Below are 20,420 nucleotides of genomic sequence, written 5' to 3' on the forward strand. Positions count from 1 at the left end.
GGAAATAATTAATGACTTTTTGGCTGCAGGTATAATCAGACCATCTTCCTCTCCTATTGGTGCTGGCTTATTCTTTGTTTCCAAGAAAGCTCACACATTACACCTTTGTATTGACTACTGTGGGCTAAATAACATCACTGTGAAGAACAAATACCCTCTCCCTTTAATCACCTCTGCTTCTGAGCCCTTTCAAGATGCCACAGCATTTTCTAAGCTGGACCTCAGGAACGCTTACCATTTCATTTGGATCAGAGAGGGAGATGAATGGAAGACCACATTCAACACACCCCTTGGACACTTCAAGTATCTGGTAAAGGCTTTTGGGTTAACCAACACTCCTGCAGTCTTCCAGGCTCTAGTCAACAATGTACTGAGCAATATCCTGAATTGCTTTGTGTTTGTATACCTCAACAGTATTCTGACGTCTCACGTGTCTGCCAGGTTCTCCAGAGGTTGCTGGAGAATACACATTTCATGAAAGCTGAGAAGTGTGAATTCCATGCCAGTTCTGTGAGCTTCTTGGACTATATTATTGAAAGTGGGCAGGTGAAGGCTGATGCAGAGAAAAATCCAAGCAGTGGTAGAGTGGCCCAGACCCTCCACCAGAAAGCAGCTTCAGTTTTCTCATCTCATCTCATTATCTCTAGCCGCTTTATCCTTCTACAGGGTCGCAGGCAAGCTGGAGCCTATCCCAGCTGACTACGGGCGAAAGGCGGGGTACACCCTGGACAAGTCGCCAGGTCATCACAGGGCTGACACATAGACACAGACAACCATTCACACCCACATTCACACCTACGGTCAATTTAGAGTCACCAGTTAACCTAACCTGCATGTCTTTGGACTGTGGGGGAAACCGGAGCACCCGGAGGAAACCCACACGGACACGGGGAGAACATGCAAACTCCACACAGAAAGGCCCTCGCCGGCCCCGGGGCTCGAACCCAGGACCTTCTTGCTGTGAGGTGACAGCGCTGACCACTACACCACCGTGCCGCCCCTGTAATTGTAATATATTTCATATTCATCTTTTGATCTCAAACCTAAATGTCAATATATAACAAAAACAAAAGAATTGGTCTTGCCGTTCCAATACTTTCAGATGGGCTGTATATGTGTCTGGGATGGAGCACGAATAAATAAATGTTGTGTATAAACCTATCAGAATGTTATTGCAGAATGATTTTGTCCATATTCCAGGTGCCATGTACTGGGCAAGCCTCCTGTTACTAATAATAATGAGGATAGGTTAATAGAACAGTAAGAATATGGGAGACTGACCTTGAACTTGTCCAGGGTGTACCCCGCCTTTCGCCCGTAGTCAGCTGGGATAGGCTCCAGCTTGCCTGCGACCCTGTAGAAGGATAAAGCGGCTAGAGATAATGAGATGAGATGCGATGAGATTACAATTACAGCTTTCATATACTGATATTTACATATTAAACAACTTAAAACATGGCCCCTTTGGTGACAGACCATCCATTTTATTAATTTACAATTAGGTTAGCAAAAGTATTAGAACAAATAGTCTCAAAGTAAATAAGACTTACTATTTGGTTGCATATCCCTTGCTTGCAATAACTACATCAAGCCAGCAACCGACTTGTAGCACCAGACTGCTGCATTCTTCTTTTGTGATGCTTTTCCAGGCTTGTACCACACCTTCTACTGTTGTCTGTTATGGGGAGTTGTATGTGATGGGAGTTTCTCCTTCCAGTCTTGTCTTCATGAAGAGAAATGCATGCTCATTTGGGTTAATTCAGTTCATTTTATTTGTATAGCACTTTTAACAGTGAACATTGTCACCAAGCAGCTTTACAGAATATATACATTCCATATATAAACTTTAAATCTAGAAATTTATTCCTAATGAGCAAGCCTGAGGAGATGGTGACAAGGAAAACTCCCTGAAACAACATGAAGAAAAATTGGGAGGAACCAAACCCAAAAGAGACCCCAGCCTCATTTGGATAACAGATGGCATGAGCATAAATAACTTGCTCCTATAACTTCTATATGGCCAAAAAATACAATTGTGTAACCAGGAAATTCATTATAGTTTTAACATGAACTTAGTTTTGTTGAAGTTATCATCTGCTAACTGATGGATACTTGAGTGCAAAACTGTTCATGGTAACAGCAGTCCAAAATCATGGCAATTGGCGTTCTAAGCCATCATAGTTAAACTGTTTGTATTAATTGTCCAAAGCTCTCTTCTAAGTATGGAGACTGTGCCTGCGTCCATATGGGGCTATCCTCTACAGGAGCAAATTGATTAGAACTCTAACCAGAATGAGGGCAGCAGGATGGATCAGGAACTATACACATGAAGCCATCACTGCAGGAGCGAAGTGATGAACTCCAGCCAGAAATAGGGCATCAGGATGGATTAAGCAGGTCTGGAGAACAGGAGAGGTCAGTATCATTGGTATGTCAAGAGTGGCATGTGTAGCTCAAGAAAGAGAGAGAGAGATTGTTAGGTATGCTCATTGTCACATAATGGTGAAGAACAGTGTACAATTTGTGCTGAGTACAAGCAAGACTACATATGACCGTATAATGAAAAGGGAGAGCCAGAAGGTAATACAGACACGAGAGTACCCTGGGTCATAAAGCAGCCAACCATTCCATGGTCAACAAACCTGAGTGAACACGTGAGAGGGGGGCAGGGGCACCAGCATTCAAACATCCCAGTTTACCAAAATACTCCTATGCCTAAGAAGCCTCAAGAGCTGTTCCTTTGTCTAATAAAAAGCTATAAACAAAAGTCATGAAACAAATATGCTTTCAGTCCAGACCTAAACACTGATATTGTGTCTGAGTACTGAACACTGATTGGAAGTCTGTTCCATAAATGTGGGGCTTTGTAAGAGGACGTGCTGCACCCTGCTATAGCCTTCACTATTTGAGGTATCACCAAATAGCCTGCAACTTTTGATCAATGTAGGAGTGGCAGATCATACCAGAAATTCACTAATGTACTGTGGCATGAGACCATTCAGTGCTTTATAGGTCAATAGTAGTATTTTATAATCAATGCAAAATTTTATGTGTTCATATCTTCTGGTTCTACGAAGGACACTTGCTGCTGCATTCTGGACTAACTGGAGCTTGTTACAGATAGTAAGGCATTACAATAATCTAACATAGAGGTAACAAAAGTAAGCTAGTTTTTCTGCACTGTGTACTGACATTTCTCATCTTGACAATATTTCTGAGATGAAAGAAGGCTATCCTAGTAATATCTACATGAGCTTAAAATGGAGTGAATAACCACACCCAGGCCTTTTACTGTTGCACATGATGAAACAGAAAAGCCTTCCAGAGTTACAATGTAATCAGAAAGCTTACTTCTAGGTGCATGTGGTCCCAGTACAAGTACCTCTGTCTTGTCAGAATTAAGTAGAAGAAAGTTAATAAGCATCCAGTGTCTAATATCCTTTACATATTCCTCAGTTTTATTAAGTTGGTGTTTCTCATCCTGCTTTGCTGAAACATGCAACTGTGTGTCATCAGCATAACGGTGGAAGCTAACTCTATGCTTACGAATAATATTACCCAAAGTTAGCATATATAAAGAAAAAAAAAGTGAGCCTAAGACAGAACCTTGCGGAACACCAAATTTTACCCCCCTATGCATAGAGAAGTTGCTATTTTAAATCTACAGTTTAAGTTTATTTGATCTGTCACATAGTTCACATAGTTTATAACAGGGGAACAATACAGGGCAAAGCCCCAATTGATTTTCAACCCCTTTAATTTGGCATAGATTGTTTTACACCGGCTGCACTTCCTGACACAACTCTCCCCAATCATTCCAGGCTTGGGACCAGCACTAAGTATGCACTGGCTTGTGTAACCCCAGTGGCTGGGTATTACAAACTGACAATGATCAGCTAAATATGACCTGAGCCAGGAGAGAGCCATTGCATTAAATCCAACAACTTTTTTTTGTCTATCAAGGAGAATAGTATGATCAATGGTGTCAAAAGCTGCACTAAGTAGCTCAAACCAGCCCAGATCAGAGGCCAGTTGTCACATCTTTGCGTGCTCAAGCCTGACTCAGCTCAAGCGCCCTGCTCTCATTTGCGCGCACACACAGAGCACATTGCACATCCCCTTGGGACAATTGGTTCATTACACGCACCTGTTACAGATTTGGAGTGCAATCAGTGTGTGCTTAAAAGGACACTGAGAACTCATGCACAGTGTGAAGTATTAACCCTGTTTTGTGTCTCTGTCAGGGTTATTCCTTGCCATATTGACCCGATCCCAAACCCCCACCTCAGCCCAGGCTCTGGTGCCACGTATGCCCAGAGCCTGTGCAAAGCTCTGAGGGGGACATCTTTTCTTGCCATGCCCGTTTTCCTGAGGCAGCCTAAGGAGGACTTTGGGGGGTCTTTCATGCCTTCGCATGCTCGAGTGTGCATCAGCTCCAGCACCCTGCTCTCATTCCTGCTCAAGGAGCACATTCCGTGTGCCCTTGGGATAGTTGATTAATTACATGCACCTGTTGCAGTTTTAGAGCACAATCAGCATATGCTTAAAAGGATACTGAGAACTCATGCACAGTGTGAAGTAGTAACCCTCTTTTGTGTCTCTGACACCTTTGGTCCTTGCCATGTTTATGGCTCTGGTTTATGTTCTGTTTAAATGACTCTGCTTTCTGTTCGTTCCATTTCAGTTTCATTTGTTTTAGTTTTTGTTTCTCTGACCTTGCCTCACTGTCTTGTATATAGCTCACGCCTGGAAATAAACAGCTCCCTGCACTTACATCCATCTCTATGCTGCAATTCGTGACACCAGTAGTAGGTTATTTACTACTTTAACCTGTACTGTCTCTGTGCTATGATGAGGCCTAAATCCTGACTAATAGATTTCATGAATATCATTCCTGTGTAAATATGAGCAACTGCTGTGCATCAGCTTTGTCAAGGATCTTAGAAATAAAGGGGTTGTTTGATATTGGCCTACAGTCGGACAGCTGACAGGGTCAATGTCAGGTTTTTTAATCAGGGGTTTTATAACTGCTAGCTTAAAGGATTTACAGTGGTGTTTGAAAGTTTGTGAACTCTTTAGAATTTTCTATATTTCTGCATAAACATGACCTAAAACATCATCAGATTTTCACACAAGTCCTAAAAGTAGATAAAGAGAACCCAATTGAACAAATGAGACAAAAATATTATACTTGGTCATTTATTTATTGAGGAAAATGATCAAATATAACATATCTGTGAGTGGCAATAATATGTGAACCTTTGCTTTCAGTATCTGGTGTGACCCCCTTGTGCAGCAATAACTGCAAATAAACGTTTCCGGTAACTGTTGATCAGTCCTGCACACCGGCTTGGAGGAATTTTAGCCCATTCCTCTGTACAGAACAGCTTCAATTCTGGGATGTTGGTGGGTTTCCTCACATGAACTGCTCGCTTCAGGTCCTTCCACAACATTTCAATTGGATTAAGGTCAGGACTTTGACTTGGCCATTCCAAAACATTAACTTTATTCTTCTTTAACCATTCTTTGGTAGAACGACTTGTGTGCTTAGGGTTGTTGTCTTGCTGCATGACCCACCTTCTCTTGAGATTCAGTTCATGGACAGGTGTCCTGACATTTTCCTTTAAAATTCACTGGTATAATTCAGAATTCATTGTTCCATCAATGATGGCAAGCCGTCCTGGCCCAGATGCAGCAAAACAGGCCCAAACCATGATACTACCACCACCATGTTTCACAGATGGGATAAGGTTCTTATGCTGGATGTTAGGACTGGGACTGTTTTGGCCTCTAGAGGCCACTGTTATTTCCTTTTCTGGTCATGTTTGTTTTGGGCCTCTAGAGGTCACCACTGTGTTCTGTGTTTTGTTTTTGTCTTATTGCCTGTTTCCTGCCCCGCCCTGTCCTTAATTAGTTTGTGTATAAATACCCCTCTGTTTGTTCCCTTGTCACGGAGTCTTTTTCCGATGTTATGCTGTTAGTGCTAGTTCCCTCTGTCCCATGTACCTTGCCTGTGTCTTTGTATTCTTGGTTTTTGCTTCTTTCTTTTGGACTTTGTGGATTTTGTTTTTGACCTTTTTTGATCTTCTGAGCGTTTGAGTTTTTGCCTTTTTTCTTATTTGGATTTTGGACTTTGTTCCTTTGGATATTTTTATTTTTGGTTTATCTTCTGAGCTTTGGATTATTCTTTTTGTTTTTTCCCTTAGATTGTAAATAGTGTAAATAAACTGTTTTTGATACTTTTCTACTTCTGCCTCACGCCTCTGCAATTGAGTCATCCCCCTGGTGGCCTAGTGGGGGTTTGCTGGATTATCACACCAGCAAACCAGGTTCGAATCCCAGCAAAACCCTAACAGGAAGACTCTGTCATGACCGACTCAGCAGAGGCTTCTTCACCTGTCTACCCGGCCAACCTTCAGGGAATGATGGCTGCGTTAACACGCCTTGGATCCACCATGGACACTCATGGACGGACTCTCGCAAGCCAACGTGAGACCCTTGCTCGCCACAAGGTACTGCTTCAGCAGATTGGGAGAACCCTGGCACAGCTGACTTTTCTGCCCCCATCTCCTCCGCCTGATTCTGCTCCTGCTCCACCATCCGCTCCTGCCATGCTGCCTTCTTCACCTCGCGAACCCAGCCTTCCTGCACCACAGAGGTATGACGGCAAGCACAGTGAGTGTCGAGAGTTCCTTACCCAATGTCAACTCACCTTTGAGCTTCAGCCTACCACCTACACTACGGATCGCCGCAAGATTGCCTTTGTGATAACCTTGTTAGCTGGTAAGGCGTGAGCCTGGGCTACTGCTATCTGGCAGAGACAGGGACCTGAGTGCTCTGATTTCCAGCTGTTTACTGAAGAGATGCTGCGTGTCTTCGATCAAGCAGACATCAGTAAAGATGCAGCCAGAAAGCTCATGTCCATCCGGCAAGGGGGAAGCGTTGCAGACTACGCCATCTCATTCTGGATGCTCGCAGCAGTAAGTGGATGGAACGAGACTGCCCTGGTGTCAGCCTTCCACCATGGTTTGTCTGACCCCATCAAAGACGGTCTGGCTTCTATCGGATGCCCAAGTGACCTCGAAACACTGATCTCACATTCTACTCATCTGGACAACAGGATGAGAGAACGCCGCCAAGTCCTGAGCTTCCCCGGCCTCCCTGCCTCTACCTGGAGCCCGTCTACCTCCTCCAGTGACTGTCCAGAACCTATGCAAGTGGACCATACTCGCCTCTCTGCATCTGAGAGGGAGCGCAGAAGGAGGGACAAGTGCTGCATCTACTGTGGCAAGCCTGGTCACTTCCGAGCATCATGTCCCGAACTCTCGGGAAAAGGACCACCCTGTCCAGCCGAGGGAGGGTTGTGACAGGGCCTACCCTCTCTCCCGGACTCCCTGGCCAAGGAATCTACATCCCGGTCTCCATCTCCTGGGGTGAGTCTGTCCACTCTTATCAAGCTTTGTCAGACTCAGGGGCGGCTGGAAACTTTATGGATATTCACTTCGCCCTAAGTATCAATGTCCCGACTGCACCTCTTGAAGTCCCACTGTCTGTGTCTGCCCTGGATGGCCAAGCCTTAGGTGACGGAAGAGTCACCCAAATAACTTCTCCAGTCTTCCTCCAGTCTCAAGGTCACAAGGAAGAAATATCCCTGCACCTGATTCCTTCACCTGAGTTCCCAGTTATTCTAGGTCTCTCTTGGCTTACCTGCCACAACCCTCGTATAGACTGGGTCACTAGCCAGGTTGTGGAGTGGGGTCCTGCTTGCTATGCCTCTTGTCTGCTCTCTAGCTCTCCTGTGTCTCCTGCCGAGCCTCCTGATCTCACCGAGTTATCTCAAGTTCCCACAGAGTACTGGGATCTTAAGGAAGTTTTCAGCAAGAGCAGGGCCGCCGTTCTTCCTCCGCACAGTGCCTATGACTGTGCCATCGACTTGCTCCCTGGGACTACCCCTCCTCGTGGCAGACTGTTTTCCCTCTCTCAGCCAGAACGCAAGGCCATGGAGGAATACCTCAAAGACGCCCTGGTCTCTGGGTTCATTCGACCCTCCACCTCACCCGCTGGTGCCGGCTTCTTCTTTGTCGGCAAGAAGGATGGGGGGCTCCAACCATGTATTGACTACAGGGGCCTGAACAAGATCACTGTGTGCAACCGATATCCCCTTCCGCTGATGTCCACAGCATTCGACCTGCTCCAAGGCACCACCGTCTTCACCAAGTTGGACCTACGGAACGCATACCACCTCATCCGTATCCGACAGGGAGACGAGTGGAAGACTGCCTTCAACACCCCGTCTGGGCACTACGAATACCAGGTGATGCCCTTCGGACTCACCAACGCACCAGCTGTTTTTCAGGCCCTAATCAACGACATCTTGAGGGACATGATTAACCTGTACGTTTTTGTCTACCTCGATGACATCCTTATCTTTTCCAAGACCATGCAGGAGCACCGCCACCATGTCCGCCAGGTTCTCCAGAGGCTGCTACAGAACAATCTGTTCGCCAAGGCCCAGAAATGCGAATTTCATGTTCCTGAGGTCTCCTTTCTGGGTTTTATTGTACGGACAGGCCAACTCCAAATGGACCCAGCCAAGACCCTGGCCGTCCAGGACTGGCCCACTCCCAAGTCCGTCAAAGAGGTTCAGCGGTTCTTAGGATTTGCTAACTTCTACCGCAAATTTATCAGGAACTTTAGTTCTGTAGCAGCACCCATGTCGGACCTCACCAAAGGGACGGGTGGATCTTATGTCTGGTCTCCTCAGGCGGAAAAGGTGTTCAAAGACCTCAAGGACCGCTTCTGCACGGCACCCATTCTGGTCCTCCCGGACACCTCCCAACCATTCATCGTGGAGGTGGATGCCTCAGACAGTGGTGTCGGCACGGTGCTCTCTCAACGTTCGGAAGGAAAGCTGCACCCCTGCGCTTACTTCTCCCACCGCCTGAGTCCTGTGGAGTCCCGGTACGATGTGGGGGATCGAGAACTATTAGCGGTCAAACTGGCCCTTGAGGAGTGGAGGCACTGGCTGGAGGGAGCGCAATATCCATTCCTGGTTTGGACAGACCACAAGAACCTGGAGTACCTCCAGCAAGCCAAGAGACTGAACCCACGACAGGCTAGGTGGGCCCTGTTTTTCAGTCGGTTTGACTTCACCCTATCGTACCGCCCTGGCTCCAAGAACACCAAACCTGACGCAGTGTCCAGGCTGTTCTCTGCACTAACAGGGAGAGTGAAGTCGGGCCTATCATCCCTATATCCCGGATTGTGGCTCCTGTCCGCTGGGGTATTGAGGAGACCGTTTGACAAGCTCAACGCCAGGACCCTGATCCTGGGATGGGGCCACCGGGCCTCCTGTACGTCCCTCGTCAAGTCCGGGCCAAGGTTCTCCAGTGGGGTCACTCTTCCCCTCTCACCGCCCACCCGGGAGCTCGGAGGACCCTGGACTTCCTGAAAAGACCCTTCTGGTGGCCTAACATGGAGAAGGAAGTGAGGTCATTCGTCCTGTCCTGTGAGGTCTGCACCAGAACCAAGAACCCGCGACAGCATCCCCAGGGTCTCCTGCATCCTCTGCCTATTCCCCGGCGTCCCTGGTCCCACGTGGCGGTCGACTTCATCACGGGTCTCCCTGAGTCTCAAGGTAACACTGTCATATTGGTCATAGTGAACAGATTCTCCAAGGCCTGCCGCTTTATTCCACTGTGCAAACTCCCCTCTGCCCTTGACACTGCTAAATTGTTGTTCACTCATGTCTTCCGAGTTTTTGGTCTCCCTCAGGACATCGTCTCTGACCGGGGGCCCCAGTTCTCCTCCCGAGTATGGCACGGCTTCTGCAAGAGCATCGGGGCCACTGCCAGCCTCTCCTCTGGGTTCCACCCCCAGTCCAACGGCCAGACGGAGAGGCTCAACCAGGACCTGGAAACCACCCTGCGAGGCCTGGCTATGGATAACCTGACATCGTGGAGCACCTGGCTGCCATGGGCAGAGTACGCCCACAACACCCTGCAGTCATCGGCCACCAAGCTGTCGCCGTTCCAGTGCCAATTCGGGTTCCAGCCACCTCTGTTCCCGGACCAGGAGGAGGACGCTGGGGTGCCCTCGGTCAACCATTATGTGAGACGGTGTCGCAAGACCTGGAGCAAGGTCAGGAGGACACTCATCCAGACCTCCAGTACCAACCACACTCAGGCCAACCGCCATAGAAGACCTGCACACGCTTTCCGCCCTGGGCAGCGGGTTTGGCTGTCCACTAAGGACCTTCCGCTGGGGGTTTGCTGGATTATCACACCAGCAAACCAGGTTGGAATCCCAGCAAAACCCTAACACTGGAATGCAGTGTTTTCCTTTCTCCAAACATAACACTTCTCATTTAAACCAAAAATTCTATTTTGGCCTCATCAGGCCACAAAACATTTTTCCAATAGCCTTCTGGCTTGTCCATGTGATCTTCAGCAAGCTGCAGACGAGCAGCAATGTTCTTTTTGGAGAGCAGTGGCTTTCCCCTTGCAACCCTGCCATGCACACCATTGTTGTTCAGTGTTCTCCTGATGGTGGACTCATGAACATGAACATTAGCCAATGTGAGAGAGCCCTTCAGTTGCTTTGAAGTTACCCTGGGGTCCTTTGTGACCTCGCCGACTATTACACGCCTTGCTCTTGGAGTGATCTTTGTTGGTTGACCACTCCAAGGGAGGGTAACAATGGTCTTGAATTTCCTCCATTTATACACAATCTGTCTGACTGTGGATTGGTGGAGTCCAAACTCTTTAGAGATGGTATTGTAACCTTTTCCAGCCTGATGAGCATCAACAACGCTTTTTCTGAGGTCCTCAGAAATCTCCTTTGTTCGTGCCATGATACACTTCCACAAACGTGCTGTGAAGATCAGACTTTGATAGATCCCTGTTCTTTAAATAAAACAGGGTGCCCACTCAAACCCGATTGTCATCCCATTGACTGAAAACACCTGACTCTAATGCCGCTTTTCCACTACAAACGCGGCTGAGCCGTGCCGTGCCGAGTCGAGCTGAGTCGAGCTGAGCGGGGCTGTTGGAGTTGCATTTCGACTACAACCGCGCTGAACCGTGCTGGCTGGAAGTGGGTGGACACATTGGGTGGAGTTAGCGAAAGTGGGTGGACGTCATGTGATGCCGTTAAGCAGCGCAAACAGTGACATCAGTGACAGTGGCGGAACAAGTCAGAGCCGGGCCGGGGGCGGGGCAAATGACCGGGCCCTTTATTAAAGCTTATCATAACATCATTTTAGGCTACAAAATGTCCGCAACTGCGGTGTTTACCAATTTCAACACTACCGGGTGCAACTATGTTATTTAGTACATCAAGTCCTTCAAACGAACATGTAACTCAGAAACAAAAAACATTAGGATACTGTACATGGCTCATAATAAAACATCAATAGCCTATACTGCGCACATTATTTGAAGGGCATACGAATGAGCGCTCAGAGGTTGCAACGCTGACAGGAAGAGTCAGAAATAAAAGGAGGGCGGTGCAAACCTCACTGAATGCACTGTGTTTACCAATTTCAACACTCCGGGGTGCAACTATGTTAGTTTGTACATTAAGTCCTTCAAACGAGCATGTAACTCAGAAACAAAAAAACATTAGGCGACATACTGTACATGGCTCATAATAAAACATCAATAGCCTACTGCGCGCATTATTTGAAGGGCATACGGCGAGCCTTGCGCTCCGCGAACTCGTCCACGATGCTCTGTATGTCACTGATTCAGTGAGCTTTTAAGCGGTAGTCTCACGACCCGAATAGTAAACAATAAACATGGAGGACATGGAGTCGTTAGTGTTGCTGGTCTCGGTGCTGTGGCTTGTTGTCACCGACAACGCCAACAGATACTGGCAAGAGCGTATAGATGAGGCGAGGCGCATAAGGCTTCAGAAATTCTCGTAATTCATAATTATTATTCTTCCGGGTTTGTAGTGTTTACAGATCCCAGCGCGCTCGCGGGGCGTGTGTGGGCATGTGAGGACACTCCTCCTCACCAATCAGTGCACAGGGGAGTGTCTGCTCACGCCCCCAGACTCAGTCGGCACGGTTTGGCTCGCTTCAGCCCCACTCCAAAACGGTGCGAGTTTTAGGGGCTAAGCAGGGCTGAAACGAGCTGAGTCGTGCTGGTTTTTGGTAGTCGAAACGCGAGCCGTGTCGGGCTGAAGTGAGCTGAAGCGAGCTGAAGTGAGCTGAAAAAGGGTAGTGGAAAAGGGCCATAATTTCACCTTCAAATTAACTGCTAATCCTAGAGGTTCACGTACTTTTGCCACTCACAGATATGTAATATTGGATCATTTTCCTCAATAAATAAATGACCAAGTATTTTATATATATATTGTCTCATTTGTTTAACTGGGTTCTCTTTATCTACTTTTAGGACTTGTGTGAAAATCTGATGATGTTTTAGGTCATATTTATGCAGAAATATAGAAAATTCTAAAGGGTTCACAAACTTTTAAGCACCATATTATTATTATTATTATTATTATTATTATTATTATTATTTGCATTGTAGGTCATAATGATAAAAGTTAAAATAAAAAAAATCTTTGAAACATTTTGGTTTTGTGCAATGAGTCTAGAATATATTAAATTTTCACTTTCTTTAATAACTGATGGAAAATATTGAACTTTTTCATGATATTAAAATTTTTTGAGATGCACTCGTATATTAAACTCCTAATCAGTAATAATTTCATTAACAATCAGCTCTTTAGATGTAAGAGAGTTAATATTTCTAGCATATACTAGCATATTTCTAATAGTTTGGTGCTTCATATTGCACCAAATGTTTTAAATGGAAGACAGGTCTGGACTGCAGGCAGGCCAGTTTAGCACCCAGACTCTCTTACTATGGAGCCATGCAGTTTTAATATGTGCAGAAAGCGGTTCGGCATTGTCTTGCTGAAATAAGCAAGGCCATCCCTGAAAAAGATGTCATCTATATAGAAGCATGTTGCTCCAAAACCTTTATATATCATTCAGTATTAATGGTTTCTTGACAATCCTCTCATGGCTGTGGTCATCCCTGTTGCTTATGAACCTTTTCCAGCCAGCCTTTTCAGGAATGACCTCCTCTGGCTTACCCTCCTTGTGGAGGGTGTCGATGATCATCTTCTGGACAAATGTCAAGTCAGCAGTCTTCACCATGATTGTAGTTGTGTGTACTGAACTAGACCAAGAAATATGTAATATTTATAGTGCTTTACTCAAACTTGGGGTAGCATGGTGGTTAGCACTGTCACCTCACAGCAAGAAGGTTCTGGGTTCAAGCCCAGTGGCCAACGGTGACCTTTCTGTGTTTGCATGTTCTCCTCCTGTCCGTGTGGGTTTCCTCCGGGTGATCCAGTTTCCCCCAGAGACATGCAGTTAAGGTTAACTGGCTATTCTACATTGTGTGTGTATGGAGGAATGGGCTAAAATTCCTCCAAGCCGGTGTGCATAACTGATCAACAGTTAGTGGAAATGTTTAGTTGTAGTTATTGCTGCACAAGGGGGTCACACCAGATAACTGAAAGCAAAGGTTCACATACTTTTGCCACTCACAGATATGTAATATTGGATCATTTTCCTCAATAAATCAATGACCAAGTATATATATTTTTTGTCTCATTTGTTTAACTGGGTTCTCTTTATCTACTTTTAGGAGTTGTGTGAAAATCTGATGATGTTTTAGGTCATATTTATGCAGAAATATAGAAAATTCTAAAGGATTCACAAACTTTCAAGCACCACTGTAGTTCCAGGTGGGTCAGTAGAAAGGAAGTGTGAATGTCTCAGAGCCTGCCAAACTGAAATGCTATCACATGTAGAAGCTTTTCAGCCCGCTCAGTATGTTTTCTGGTGTTCAGTTTATGGAATCTTGTGCTTTCTTTAATGACCCCATTAGTTGATACTGCTCTGTGCCCTTATGTTGGCCATCCTCATACTCTCTAAGATAGATACTTTTTAAATACTATACAGTTTCTCAAAAGCCATTGTATTATCTTTTGAGCCATCTGGAGAAATCCAGCTAATGATGATACAGCAGAAAGGCAAAGCAAGGGGAGTAGAAAGTTGCTCTGTGCTCATTTCCTGTACATCCCCTGTGTTTGCTGTCTCCAAGCCACAGGAAATGGTAGGCATTCTTGATAGCATTTTGTTCTAACATACAATAAATGGTTAGAACAAAGCACTGAACAATTATTAATAATGAATAAATCCTGGCTAGAGAACTTGGATATTTACCACATTCTATCCATTACCAATTAACCAATTACTGGAAAGATTACTGTTTGTTAAGGTCTTTATAAAAACTTATTGTGGCTAATGGATTATACACACAGATTTAACACAGTTTCTATAAAACATTTGTATCATAACATTTAAGTGGATATGTAACCAAGTGAATTGCGGCAAACAATGTATGTTTATATGCGACAAGCTATAAATAACTTGAGTTCTGTAGATTAACTACAGTTTACTACATGGTACTCATCATTTACCTCTCAACTATTTAACCCTGGAGTAGTGTTGACAATCATTTCCCCCCCAGTCTGTCACACATATGTAATAGATTGCGGTTGAAACAACTCCAGACGGGTGTTTTGCAACCAACTAAAGTTTGTCTGTCAAGAAAAGAAGGACAAATGTGAAATGTCTTGATTCTGAGTTAGTGATAATGTGTAAGAAACCCTAGGGTTCCAGACATGGTTTATGAAGAAACCTTCAAATTACCAGACATGTACTCCAACAGACAGTGCTTGGAATGCATTCTGTCATGAAACACAAAATATTTGAAATATATTGAGCATACACAGTAGGCCTATATGTCCATATCTCTTATATGCACTTGGATATATTCATAAATATGCAAATGAAAATAGTTTGTATCAGCTAAGTCAAGAAGATTCAGCAGAATCAAGCCAAGCTTCAAAAAACTTATTCAGTGGTTCAATGAATATGATAAAAACAAATCTGTGATTTTTACACAAAAAGCAAATTATTAGAATTGCTTAAATGCTTTAAGTTGTGTACTAAATTAATTAATGTACATTTGTGGCTAAAAACTCAGATGTTGTTTTGCAAGTGCTCACAAAACTAGAAAAATAGAAGTAATTCTTACTTGAACCAATTGCATACAAATGTGGGGGCATGGTTTTTTAACTACATTTGCATACAGTTTCAAATTAAAACTGATTTAATTTTGAGCATTATGTATGGGACCTGGGCGGCATGGTGGTGTAGTGGTTAGCGCTGTCGCCTCACAGCAAGAAGGTCCGGGTTCGAGCCCCGTGGCCAGTAAGGGCCTTTCTGTGCGGAGTTTGCATGTTCTCCCCGTGTCCACGTGGGTTTCCTCCGGGTGCTCCGTTTTCCCCCACAGTCCAAAGACATGCAGGTTAGGTTAAGTGGTGGCTCTAAATTGACCGTAGGTGTGAATGGTTGTCTGTGTCTATGAGTCAGCCCTGTGATGACCTGGCGACTTGTCCAGGGTGTACCCCGCTTTTCGCCCATAGTCAGCTGGGATAGGCTCCAGCTCGCCTGCGACCCTGCAGAACAGGATAAAGCGGCTAGAGATAATGAGATGAGATGTATGGGACCTCTGTGAAGTTAGCACCCCATATGATGAGAACATGAATAGAAGTATTTCAATTCATTTGTGTATGCAAAATTAAAATTTGTGCTCAGTTTTAGAAAAATTAACTGTAAAATGTTTTAATGACATGATGTCATCCATCATCCCATTAATGTCCAAATGACTCCAAATATATCTGATCTGGTTATTCACTGTTTCTGGTGATTCATCTCATTATCTCTAGCCACTTTATCATGTTCCACAGGGTCGCAGGCAAACTGGAGCCTATCCCAGCTGACTACGGGCGAAAGGCGGGGTACACCCTGGACAAGTCGCCAGGTCATCACAGGGCTAACACATAGACAGCCATTCACACTCACACCTACGGTCAATTTAGAGTCACCACTTAACCTAACCTGCATGTCTTTGGACTGTGGGGGAAATCGGAGCACCCGGAGGAAACCCACGTGGACACGGGGAGAACATGCAAACTCCGCACAGAAAGGCCCTTACTGGCCACGGGGCTCGAACCCGGACCTTCTTGCTGTGAGGAGGCAGCGCTAACCACTACACCACCATGCCACCCTTCTGCTGATTCATTTGTGCAATAAACATATGTTTAACCTTAGAAATTAAACCTTAAAGTTTAATTTGTCCAAAATGGTTGGAGCAAAATTTTTTTAAATTATTTTACATGCACAAACAAATGAGACTACTTTGGATGTTCATGGGGTGATGACTGACGCCACCTGTGAAGTAAATAATGCTTAATAGCATCAGAAATAATTAAGTAAATATGTTTATTTTAGTTGAACAAATGTGCAAAAATGATACACAAACAAATCAGACACGTTTGGAGTCATCTGGCCATTAATGGGATGCCGGTGATGTCACATCATTAAAATATTTAACAGTGCACAAATGATGCACAAGTGAATCAAAATACTTTTAGTCACATTCTCATCACATGGGGTGCCAACTTCATACAGCTATGGAAGGGTTGTTTTCAGAATTTCGTGTTGTGTCAGCTTTAAGGACTAAGGCTATTGTATCATGAAATGTTTCAAAAGAGCAAGTGTTTTAATAAAGTTTTCTTGGTTCACTCTTTTTATGCTTCTATCAGATATATGGTGTGCACGCACATACAGTTTAGCTAATATATCAGGGTTCTGCCAGTTCAGTATATATGAAGGTTAATATGACTGGATTTACTCTCTGGCATGCTATTTCTGTTAGGAACTGTTCAAGGTTTTAGTGACCCTTAAATATTAACGATGTTTTAGCTGATGTGTACCTTGAACAATGTTAACGTTTATGTAGTTCATTTAACTCAGATTTGAATAAAATATACTTAAAATACAAGAAAATTGCTAGTTAAATTTATTTTTTTAAAAAGGAGAATAATCATCGGTGCCATATAAACATTACTTAAAATATATTTAGTTACATTTATTAAGACTTCTTGTGTGGAAATATTTACCACGTTTTTCTTGAAGAAATTTCACTCCAATATTTTTTTTCAGTGGTGAATTCCAATTTAGCTGGCTTGGTCCAGATTGTACAAAAAAAAAATTACACACACACACACACAACTTCTGTTATCTCTGTGTTTGGCAACAGGCCATGTAATGCCCCCTGAGGAAATGGGAGTGGTCAAACCACACTGAATTTGTTGTTTTATCTCAAGGTCCAGTTGCCTGTCTGCTTCAGTGAACCTGGCACTGGCAGCAGATAAGATTTTTTCCTCAACGATATTAGGCAGAGATGGATGTAAAGTGACAAATTAAGAGCCCATAAAATAGTCTTAATACAATCAATGTTGTGTTGACAGAATATGAAATACCACATTTCATTATGAAATAAAATACAAACTAAATTTATATGATTAAAAATGTTTTCACCTTATAAGGCATTAATATTACCAGGATGGTGACTTGCAATAAGTCTAAAACAACGCTCTTCAGATGAATCAGATGTATTTCTTAAACTAACTGAAGTAATTAATTACTGCAAAGATAATTAGGTGGTAGTTTCAGCAGTACTGAATAGCAATGCTCAATATGTATGCTGGTCTGTTGGAAGACACAAAAACCTTATTTATTTTTTAATCAACGTGATTTAAGGTCCTTTGGCCATTATAATTTTAATAAGGATAATTCTTATAAAGCGTGGAAGCAACACTGTATGATCTTGAGATCCTTCCTTCTCCATAAAACTCCAGAACGTATTGCAAAAGTTTACATTGTATCTTCGTATCTTACATCTGAACCATTGTAGCGATACAGCTCGTGTAACTGAAGCAACAGACTGTATCACGACTTGCCCATTGCTTCCTTGTGAAAACGCTCTGTTTTTTCTTGTTGTCGAACCATATCGTGAGCAGGAAATGGGAAACGAAAGCAGAACAGCCCGGGTGGGTGGGGCTACTTAAAAATACCTGCAGTACAAAAACGAAGGACATAAGTTCCGCTTGGAGTTGGAGCGTATCAGAAAAAAAAAAATGCTGAGTATTCATGATGTTTGACTTTCAGTATTTAGAAGCCTGCAATTTTATTCTAATAGTTCGGATGAACTCGGTTTTTTTTCCCCCCCTGACGGCGTGATATACAAGACGTCTATAGCCAGTGGTGACTCTGTTTCATATCTAAGCGGCACCCATATGTTCATCTTTGGGACGTTGTAACGTGCCACATACGGTAGAAATGGGCGAATTTTACAGCATGCTGTCGACAAGCTGAATAATAGCGCTTCGCAGGTGTATTTTTTTTAAACGCACATTTTGTGCATGTTTGCTTTGCTTACCAGAAGTAGAAGTAGAATCGACGAGTAAGCATTTCCTCTTTGAAGTGTCACCTCCAAATCCGCTGTAGTGTGTCCTGCTACAATTGGGAATCATAGTCCGACCAAACATGGCATCTACTACAATTGAGAGGAAGACCATGGAAGTTAACGAGTGAGTGGCTTTTTGGTTGTCCAGAACTCTCCACCCTAACGTATACCGTCTCACCAAGCTTCATTAATTAACGACTGTGTTTGTGTGTACTGTGTTCGCAACTGACAGTGTGAAATTCAAGATGATGATGATTTATTTTAAAGATTAAAAATATATGCGAAGCACCAGTTTACCGGGATGGAAGTCTTTCAGTAGAAATGGAATGCCTCATGGGGAAAAAGAATGCAAATTTATTTTCACTGTGCAATACTGTTGCGTCAGCGAAGTTAAATACTCCTATAAATGATATTCCTGAGCTCCTACGAGTCGTCCTGAAAATCCTATAATTGTAATTTGAAAGACTTCGATTGACGTCCGTTCGTTGGAACAGATTATCTGAGTCCAGCTCGTTTTCACTCTCATCTTGTCAAATACTGAAGCATGAGCAAAAGTCTTCAGCACGGGAATGTCTTGTCAAATATGGCCCACGGATAGATGTTTATTGGTACATGTGTGTGTGTGTATATATATATATATATATATATATATATATATATATATATATATATAAAATCTCATTATGTCTAGCCGCTTTATCCTGTTCTACAGGGTCGCAGGCAAGCTGGAGCCTATCCCAGCTGACTATGGGCGAAAGGCGGGGTACACCCTGGACAAGTCGCCAGGTCATCACAGGGCTGACACATAGACACAGACAACCATTCACACTCACATTCACACCTACGGTCAATTGAGAGTCACCAGTTAACCTAACCTGCACGTCTTTGGACTGTGGGGGAAACCGGAGCACCCGGAGGAAACCCACGCGGATACAGGGAGAACATGCAAACTCCGCACAGAAAGGCCCTCGTCAGCCACGGGGCTCGAACCCGGACCTTCTTGCTGTGAGGCGACAGCGCTAACCACTACACCACCATGCCGCCCCGTTTTATTTATATATATATATATTTTATTCTTTAAATGGTACTGTTGCTCACTGGTTTTCATGTGTTGAACATGATGGTTGAGACCGTCTTCTGTAAATCATCTTGCACATATGATGTATGTTTTGTGAATAAATGGTTTCTACCGTTTAAGTGTTTAACATAATTTTGACTAACTCTGTGTGTGTGTGTGTATGTGTGTATATGATATTACATGGTTGTGCGAAGATATGAAGTTTATCTTCAAGCAGTGAATGTATATTTCATGAGTGAGCGAAGCAAACGAGTGAAATATTTTTCAACATGAGAAGATAAACTTCATATCTTCGTGTGACCATGTAATGTTCCTTTTATATTATATGGACACATCCACAAAAAATATGGAAGTTAATAAAAAGAACTTAAATTTTGAACCGGTTCACCATTTTGACAATGCACGTTTATTCAGCAGGAAAACACTGGGAGTGCCGTCATCAGAATGAAGTATCGGGAAATGTCGCTCAGTGTCTTGCATGAAAAATAAGAGTTTTTCAACATGAGAATATAAACTTCAAGTAAACAAGTGATTTTACTATATAGACACATTCACAAACAAAAAGTACCCAAATTTATTAAAACAATTCATCGAGACCCTCATGAGTGAGGATATTGGAAAATGTTATAGTTCAAATGAAAAGTACGAGTGGCGTATTTTCCAGTAAAATGTGTGTGTGAGAGATATATCCATCTATCCATTATCCGTTACCACTTATCCTGTGCAGGGTCGTGGGCAAGCTGGAGACGATCCCAGCTGATGTTGGGTGAGAGGCAGGGTACACCCTGGACAAGGTGCCAGATCATCGCAGAGCTGACACATACAGACAAACAACCGTTCACATTCACTTCTGTGGTCAATTTAGAGCCAAAAATTAGTCTAACCTGCATGTCTTTTGGACTGTGGGAGGAAACCAGAGCACCTGGAGGAAACCC

At 43.8% G+C, this 20,420-nt stretch overlaps 1 protein-coding gene and 1 long non-coding RNA gene across 2 annotated transcripts in view; one reads left to right on the plus strand and one right to left on the minus strand.

Annotated features, from left to right (window-relative positions):
• Window positions 1-1,555: 1,555 nt before the first annotated feature.
• LOC132887505 (uncharacterized) lies at window positions 1,556-18,578 on the minus strand. The gene is made up of 3 exons (XR_009654834.1): window positions 18,381-18,578; window positions 2,289-2,399; window positions 1,556-1,723 (listed from the first exon to the last, which is right to left on the minus strand). It is a non-coding gene; the product is annotated as an uncharacterized LOC132887505 (long non-coding RNA).
• lmo2 (LIM domain only 2 (rhombotin-like 1)) overlaps window positions 18,005-20,420 on the plus strand; it is a 43,302-nt gene continuing 40,886 nt past the window's right edge. The window contains exon 1 of the mRNA XM_060922983.1: window positions 18,005-18,531. Within this exon, the coding sequence (XP_060778966.1) occupies window positions 18,488-18,531 (44 nt within the window). The 5' untranslated portion in view covers window positions 18,005-18,487. The remainder of the gene's footprint in view (window positions 18,532-20,420) is intronic.

The sequence above is a fragment of the Neoarius graeffei genome, chromosome 6 (assembly GCF_027579695.1).
Source record: "Neoarius graeffei isolate fNeoGra1 chromosome 6, fNeoGra1.pri, whole genome shotgun sequence".
Lineage (NCBI taxonomy): Eukaryota > Metazoa > Chordata > Actinopteri > Siluriformes > Ariidae > Neoarius > Neoarius graeffei.